At 35.0% G+C, this 8,959-nt stretch overlaps 1 protein-coding gene across 1 annotated transcript; it reads left to right on the top strand.

The window, feature by feature from the left end:
- Positions 1–622: 622 nt before the first annotated feature.
- Positions 623–4,628, top strand: LOC149547501 (putative histone H2A variant 3). The gene is made up of 3 exons (XM_089791670.1): positions 623–695; positions 817–1,003; positions 4,036–4,628. Exons 2-3 carry the CDS (start codon positions 860–862, stop codon positions 4,330–4,332), a joined length of 441 nt encoding a protein of 146 aa, XP_089647796.1. The 5' UTR covers positions 623–695; positions 817–859; the 3' UTR covers positions 4,333–4,628.
- Positions 4,629–8,959: the final 4,331 nt, after the last annotated feature.

The following is an 8,959-nucleotide window of genomic DNA, read 5'->3' on the forward strand; positions in this document are numbered from 1 at the left end:
ACTGTAATAACCATATGTTTTTCCATTAAGAAGTATGATTTAAGTTAAAAATAATTACTCCTTCCATGCTTAATGCTAAAACTATTTTTCCTTCTCGATCTTTACTACGCATCAAGGACGTCCATGCATAGAAATCTTACCCGTAATATGGCACAATTTCCCCCTCTAAACAACAAACAACACCAAAAGCTCTCGGTTTAAAAAACTTAAAATATCAAATTAAATGGGACATTTAAAACCCTTAAATGGGGGTCCAACTAATTTAAAGATCAAGTATCTCCCCCATACGACTATTGGTTCCTGCTGTTGGTTAGGTATAATCCCTCGTTTGCCTTTTAACCATGACTCCATGACATCATACATGTTACATAAACTTATCTGCATTAACAAAATTTGAGTTAAAAAGACTCGAACCTTGTGACCGCCTTGTTTTATTTTGAATTTGAGAACCACCTCATTAATTTAATTCAAGGTCCATGATCCCCCTCCTCGAAAAGCTCGGTTGTTTTATGGTACAAGCAAAATAGGCAGTAATTATCGGTGTTTACCATACATTTTTTTCCCCCAATCTCCACTTGGAAAATAAATATATAACGGCCGAGTTGGGTTTTCGATTTCCCTCATTGCGAAGCCAAATAGTACCCTCTTCTGCCTGAGTCTTGTGCCTGTGCGCTCGCCCTGCTCAGATCTTCAAGGTGACCGTTGTTTCCGTCCTCCTCTCTTCTCCTTTTCCGCCTTTCCTCATGTGGGTGCCTCTTTTTTTTCAAATTTATGTACAAGAATCATGATGGGTATATTTGTGTTTCTTTTGGACAGAGCTTGTGGTGGCGGCGATCTACTGAGAAGTTGAAGACGGAGTATGGTTATTGGTGGCAACATGTCAGGCAAAGGTGCAAAAGGTCTGCTTATGGGCAAGTCTTCCGCTGCTGCAACCACCAACAATACTAATAAGGACAAGGACAAGAAGAAACCAGTTTCCCGCTCCTCTCGCGCCGGCCTACAGGTTGGTTCTTTTTCCGTTGTGTTGGGTCCTTCCAATGCCTTCATCTTCTTTTTTATTATGTTCTTGATCTCCTTTGTATTTTATGGTCTTTTGGAGTCTTATGGTAATTTGCTTGAAGCCTGGTTTGTAGGCCACTAAAATCAGACACCCATTTGCATTACAGAGGCACCCAGTTAAGCTAAACATATGCAAACCTGGTGTTGCAGAGTTGTGCTAAACATAGACCAACTTGTGTGATAGGGACACCCACTTGTGTTAGAGAGATGCCCATATGTGGTAAATATCATCTTTTTAAGATTTTTTGCCGATTTTTGTAAGGTTTACTTCGTAAATTTGCATTCCCGTTTAGTGGAGTCACAAGAGGCGTTGCATTTGGCATTTCGACTGAGAAGATGACATCGTTGGGCCTTGGATTTAGTGTCAGAAGGCTTGAGGTTGTTTCATTTGTCATCTCTAATGCAGATCCATTTCTCTGTTTATGCCGCACAAGTCTAGCCTTTAGGTAATGTAAGTGAGCCTCATGCGTTGTGTTTGTGATCATGGCGATTTATTGGAGATAACATGTGAAATTGTTCAGATAATGACTTCTTTTTTGAAGAAGTGTTCATCCTCATGTGGTTAGATATAAAAGAGGACAATTGGGTCTTAAGACGGGATTTATCCTATCTAGCTAGTGATTGGTTAGTTGTGTTCTGGCTAGCTCGCGGGTGGCCAATGTTCATGCATGTCAACAAGGTACCCATTTGTGTTCTGGAGATCTACTGTTGAGATTTACTCTTTTTGTCTAGGCTGGTTGTTTGAAATGTCTTGTAATCTTGTATTTCCAGTCAGGAGGCTCCCAAATTTGTATGGATTTATAAATATAGCTCCTATGGATTATGTATCTCGTTAATAAGGCTTGAGAATACTTATTGGTCATGTTCATTCGAGTGAAGTTTGAGGTTCTAGTACTAGATTCAGTTGAAAAAATTGGTTTTAGGACCCAGTTTTGGACACATTCTGGAAAATCTCATCCTCAGATGATGCGACCTCATCAGACCTCGTGCAAAAAATAATGGAAATTGTGTCGATTTGTGTCTGGATGGTGGGAATTTCTAAAGCACTCGACATTACAATGTGGTGAAACATCAATACGGATAGCAGGCTGCTTATACCTGGTTAATGATGGTGTGATTCCTATATCGGGGACATTTGGAAGATAGTTTGGCGGTGGTTTATTGTGGTGTGATTTCTATATCGGGAATTTATAATATAAAAGACTATAGAATGGTTTAAATGTATCCTTTGTTGAAGGTTAAGGTGCTCAAACTTAGTTTTCGCTCTGTCAAAAAAGCTCTATCCTTTGGCTGTGTAAACTTTTGTGCGACTTGTTGCTTGTGAGCATGTTGAGTTATCTTATAAATTGTTTCCTTGTTCTAGATGGTTGTATTTCCAAAATCAATGAATAATTTTCTGATGTCCTGTTATTTTTTCCAACTTCAAAATTTCTTATTGTTCGTTAACTTGTACCGGTTGAAGTAGGAGAAACTGAGAACATTTTGACCATGTTTAGATAAAGGAAAATAAGGGTATCAATACCCGGATTTTTGCTTTCGTCAGGTAAGTTACCCAGCCTATCTAACTTTAAATCTTGGTTTATTGAAGGAAATTTGTTACCTATGTGTTTACTAATTATATATCGGAATAAATGAGCATTGGTTTTTTGATTTAACATCAAATTACGATTAGGTTCACAAGGGGGAGTTTTTATCTTCTTGATTCTTATAAGGAGTATTCATATAGTGGAGCTCGTTTAGAAGCTTTTGATGGTCAGCAGGAACGTTAGGTTTAGGGACAAGGAATTTATACATGTACTAACATCTCATGATAACCTTATTCTAATCTACAATAGCCACACTTATTTATATACTGTTTTATCTAATGAAAAAATGGCGTACCTGTTCCTGTATCCAATGTCTCTATTTGAGGGTGCAGTGCCACATTATGTGGGTGTGCAGGATAAATTTGTATTACACTAAATATAGGTTTGTACGCAAAAGTGTTATAAATGCATTTGAAAAAGAAGAAAGAGAATAATTTGTGGCCTGTGGGTTCTTTTTAGATGTGTACACTATGGACCAGTTTTAAGGTCTGGTGTTCGTACCTTGTAACTATGCTTAAGCTTAATTGCTAAAAGTATTTTCCATATACCCTCTCAGTTGTTTATGTTTGCTGCTTTTGATTCTAACTGTGCGTCTGTGCAATGATATGGTAAATCATAATTTGGGTCCTAAGTCTGCTGCATGTGCAAAGCAATTGTTTGTGTGTGTGAATGTGTAACACGTTAAAAGGAGTTTATACAATGTTCCAATTTTATGGAATGTTCCAATTCCTTCTCATATTGTTCAAGCCAATTATTCTTTAACACATTTGAAGCTCATCGTGCTTAACACATAGTTTATGTAACAAGATTTGAAATGAACAGAACGAGTTCTGATACCTTAGATATGAAATGATCAGAGTGAGTTCTGTTATTTCAGAAAGCTTTCTCAAAAGTGAAGAATTAGAAGATATTAAGCCAATCCCAGACATGTTTCATTGCGCTTGCGCTTGTAATTGTAAGATAGTTGGTGAACTGATTCCTTTGGTCCAGTAAGACTCGTATCTTTCTATTTGCTTGGATGATGGCTATCTAATCTGTTTACTTCGATGGTTCTGATACTGAAAGTATAAATGATCTAAAGGAGCTACCCAGGTGCAATTTTATTGACTTCAGTAGTATAGGTCATTTTTCTCTTGTTTCTAGTAGTAAATAATGATAATAGTTAGTCTCTCTGTTTGTAAAGTAATCTTTCAAAATTATATGGTTCTTTTTCGAAAGTAATTCTTCTTCTTGATAAGCTGCACTAATGAAGGCTTTGATGTTCTACTGGCTCTATGTATCTAATTGGTTTGTCTTTTAATTTGCCTTTCACAGTAGGTAGAAAAAAGATTTGACGAGACTTGCATCTTAATGTATTTCTTTTTCCTTGGCTGCCTTACCCTTGATGCAGTTTCCAGTGGGACGTATTCACCGCCTTTTGAAATCTCGAATATCTGCAAATGGCAGAGTTGGAGCAACTGCTGCTGTGTATTCTGCAGCTATTTTGGAATATTTGACAGCAGAGGTTTTGGAATTGGCAGGGAATGCAAGTAAAGATCTCAAGGTGAAACGTATAACTCCAAGACATTTGCAGCTTGCTATTCGTGGAGATGAAGAGCTTGATACTTTGATTAAAGGGACAATAGCTGGTGGTGGTGTTATCCCACACATTCACAAGTCATTGATCAATAAATCTTCAAAAGACTAGGCTGTATTGGAGTTTTTGACCATACACGTTCTCATGTAAAGAAACTAACATTTGATTTTGAGATTTAGATGTTCATCTCATGCAATTAGGCAAAAGGATAATGCGTTGGCATTAATGGAACTTGTCTATTCAGAATTAGGGGTGTTTTATTCTTGTTTGTGACTATTGACTAACTATTGAAATAGGTAGCATACAGCTGAGGTAGGATTTGCTTTGATTGGATTGAATTATTTGGTATTTGTGTTTTCGTAGAAATTTTCCTGAAGTAATGCACTACTTTAGAAACTTCGATATTATCATTCGACTTGGTTTTACAGATTGTTAACTAGTGCTTATTAATTTTCTCCTATGTTAATTATGTTCTGTCGCATGATGATAAATTTCAACGCACATTTTTATTGTAGGCATTGAAAACAACCTTATTGCAGTCTGCCCTCGAGTTAGGTAGTCAAGTATGTTTTAATATTCTAGTGGAGACAAGAAATAGAATTCAGCCCAGTGTTATTCTTATGGCAAACATGTTTTGTTTTGTGTTAAAAAAAGTGGTCTGCCTTTTTTTAAATGGGTTTGTGGCGTATAATAGCAAGTCTTATTTGGAAGATGAAATTTTCTGCTGTTAATTTACCTTCGTGCAAATTTGGACTGTTGTACATTATTATTTGTGTGCTGTTAGGACAAGGTTGAAAATTTCCGTTATTCATGAAAGCCAGGAGTCATATTTCTATTCCTCTTTTCTATGCTCCCAGAAAAATCATTTCCACCAGTTATTTTTGAAAATGGTTTGTTCTACATGGTACAGACTGAAAGATAAGATTGGAACGTGATAAAGTCAATAAGTATGCTGTATTAACTGATACATGGCGTGGTCAATAAATGGTAAATAAGAGGCAAAAACTAGACCCTCTGGATAGCAACTAATAGTAGATTGGATTCAAAGTTCCTTCTATTTCAATGATCAAATTTCAAATTTCTAACTGTTATTGGTATTTTCCTTGCCATACTTTCTAACTACATCTTCCCACTCGAGGATAAAGAAGGTTGTTTTATTGTTTCAAAGAATTCTTATGAATGAGACAATCCTTAACGCTCAAAATAGAACAATGTGTGTTCAAACTGCTATTTTTCTGCATTAGTTTTGACGGTAACGTTTATCCAGCATTTTGAATGGACGTTTGACAATACTTATTGGTTAATTAAATTTAAAATCAGAACAGTCAAATGTATATCCACAGTGTTGCATGGACGATATGCTTTTAATGCGTGGCAGCTTAAAAGAGTGAATGGCAAAAAATGATAAATTTGACTGACTGGTTGCTTTTAACAAGTAAAAGATTGGATTGAGGAAGGACTGATGGCAAGTACTAAGATTCGGATTGAGAGAAGCTGGCAAAAATTTGACACTAGCCCAGTCTTGAAACAGAATATAATATTTAAATAAAATAACTTTAAAACAACCAAGAAAGAAATTGCACCACTAGGAATATTAAAAAATATGATTGGATTTTGTACAGCGATTATACGGTATACTTTGTTCTAGTTTTTACTGAAGCATCATGAGGTTAACTCCAGCAAGAATGCCAAGCCTAGGCAAAGTTGTCTATTTAAGAAGAAATGGAATTAAACATTTTAAAAGGGTCTTTAATAAAGCACAAAGCAGAGTTATGGAAATATATTAGCAGTTTAGAGACTAGTAAAAAGATTGTCAAAGCTAAATTTTGTCGCTGTTTTTATGAAAACTTGGGCAACCTTATATCAACTTGAAGGTTGAAGAATTTAGGAACAATCTGATAAGGTGCAGTAAAGATTCTTTAAGGACTGAACTGGAAAAAAAAGTTGAGTGTCCGCAGTTGACAGAAATGAAAAGAGAACATAAACTAACGATACTACTACCTTCCATCTTTTAAACTCAAGTGAAGCCACAAAAAGAATGTGAAGCACCTTGGTGGTGTTGTAGTTTTATGACGTTAGCATTTTTGGCATGAATAAATGATGTACAGACCGTTTGTGCCCCACTTTTTCTCGTTTAAATGGTTGGAATGAGATTTCCTCGTAATGTTATGAGAATGAAACCTGAAAATTCTTCAGATTTGTCACTACATTTACAGTTCTGATGAGATGATGTGGAATCTCCGATTTAACCAGTCTTCAACTGTTCTGATATTTAACATCAAGTCCCTATTCTTCTGTAACTTGGAGATTGTTTCATAAATCCATGGAAGTTCCTCCAACTCAACCCAATCGTTTGGCGGTCCCTTCTCTTTTTCTGTGTATAATTGATCGTTTTGTAACTCCATTAAAATTTTGCTCAACCCAATCCTTTATAGCTCTCTTTCAACGTATTTTCCAAGTTTTATGGATGTATTTTCACTGATAATAACTTATTTATTGGCCCTCGTCTGTTCGAAAATTGCAGTTAAATAACTTTACCCCGACTTTAACGCTCTTTATTTGAGATTTTGAAAACGAAATCTGGTTTTTGGAGCCAAGAAACCGAGTTTTAATGCCCAAGGACGGAGAAAATAAATGAGATGTCAGCTCGGCAACCGGTGAAATTGTGTCTTTATCACTCTGAACCCGTCTGCTTGTCAATAAACATCGTTGACCAGAGTATGGTGAACAAGTAGAGATTCCAAAAATATTAAAATCTAGATTATGTTTAATATTGTACATGTTCTAAATATTAAACAACCTCATTGATAGCATTGCCGAAATGCAACTTATAAATTAAAAAAGTTTGAAATGATTCTTAATCAAATTGTAAATGGAAAAACGAGAGTAAGGAAGCAGGAACTGTATACAATCGTAAATTATATATATCGGCAATATCAAAAGCATAAAACATGGTCGATTTATAGTTTTGAAGAAATGATTGATAAAAAAGTATTTACGGGGAGCCGGTTGGGAGAGCGTGAAAATAGATATTGATTTCAGAAATGTACAGATGCAGAGTACGCCATATTTTTAAGCTATTCGCCTTTAAAATACATGAACAAACGCTACTGTTTTTAGACTTGCAGAATCCGCCATATCTTTAGGGTATTGGCTTCATAAAATATATGAACAAATGCTACTGTTTCTACTCATTGCCATAGTTTCTTTCGCCATACTTTAGGGTATGTTATTCATAATAACAATTGAATCTTTCTTCTCATTGCCATAGTTTCTTTCGCCATTTCCACCTGGCCATCATCCTCAGCCTGCACTTCTCGTTTCACTACGCGCTGGATGACCTGGATCTAAGCAAACTTCGATTCCAATACGCGCTGAATGACCTAGTTGTAGATTTTACATTTTGATCCTTTGCAGTAGAAGCTGTTATCTTAATCCCTGTATTTGAACTTAAAGTTCTTGACCTCCCTTTTCACTTCTTCTCTCACTGTAAAAAAAATTCTCTTTCCTATCAACTTGTAAAGAAATGTTTCTGTTCAAGTAGAATGCCCTTAAAAATATGCATCTCGAAATTGACTCTATAAACAATCTATTTGTGAAAAAGAAATAAAAATATCAATTTTCTTGTTCCTCTACATATAAATATTTTCACAAGGAATTCACAAGCAATTTGTAATAGATCTTATAGATTGTCCAAATCTACTTTCTCTTTCAACCAAAATACTAATTTTCTTATTAGACTCGCCTCACCATATTTGGAAATGTTAATATTTTTTAATAGTCACATTTAGTCTTGTTCACCTATTTAGTTATCTTTTAATGTAGTTTCTGTGGTGATAATAAAAAATGGATTAGGAGTAGAAAAAAGACAGAATTACTACAATTAAAAAAGTTTAAAAAATAAAAATGTGTTAATAATCTATTACACGTGTACTAATAGCCCATCACACATGTAGTAACAGCTGATGTTTTTCAGCTTTTTTGATTGGGGATTGGCCTTTTTGTGCACTACTATTGAGACATTTTACACATGTTCTAATAGCCCATCACACGTACTAATAGCTGATTATTTTTTATCTTTTTGGATTGGTGATTAGCCTATTTATGCACTATTGGGACATTTCATAAAGAATACTAGAAAATTTAGCCACAAGTACTGACTTTTTTTATTAAGCGACTATTAGTGCATGAACATTGTTTTGAGATGACAGTTTTAGACCACTTTGCTTTCTTTTTTGTATTGAAATATGGTTTTGGATAGGAGAAAGTTTGGTGAGATTTAGATTTGCAAATTTAAGCCCTGGAATAGGTATGGGGCTAGACATTGTTCATATTCAAATTTCCAAAAATTGTTATTTACATTAATTTTTTAGGTGAATTGAATATGCTTAATAACAAAATTCGTTAGACTATTAGCTCTCATAATTTTTGGCACTTCAACTTTGACGCTAAACTATGCTAAAATACTTATAGGACCACCTATTCTCAACACCCATTGAATTAATAATAAAATTCTCAACACCCATTTAATTTTTTTTAGGAAGCTTCCCTTCGTGGGAAGTAATTTTGGGAGATTTATAGATTTTAAAGTGAATTTGTAAAACATTGGTTATAAATTTTTTATTTCTATTGCTTGATTCTCATATTCGACCCAGACGAAGGACATCATGAAGGTATAAAAGAGTTCTAAAGTATATATAGGGGTTTGCTCTCATTGTAAGCTTTATGTTTTGTTCAT

Source organism: Cupressus sempervirens, chromosome 7 (genome assembly GCF_028749045.1).
Source record: "Cupressus sempervirens isolate cs-2001-9-10 chromosome 7, ASM2874904v1, whole genome shotgun sequence".
NCBI classification, from domain to species: domain Eukaryota; kingdom Viridiplantae; phylum Streptophyta; class Pinopsida; order Cupressales; family Cupressaceae; genus Cupressus; species Cupressus sempervirens.

Excerpts from the sequence above, each read along its gene's own strand:
- LOC149547501 (XM_089791670.1), top strand. The coding sequence starts at position 860 with ATGGTTATTGGTGGCAACATGTCAGGCAAAGGTGCAAAAGGTCTGCTT. Across the intron at positions 1,004-4,035 it reads CCTCTCGCGCCGGCCTACAG|TTTCCAGTGGGACGTATTCA; the intron begins GTTGGTTCTTTT and ends CCCTTGATGCAG.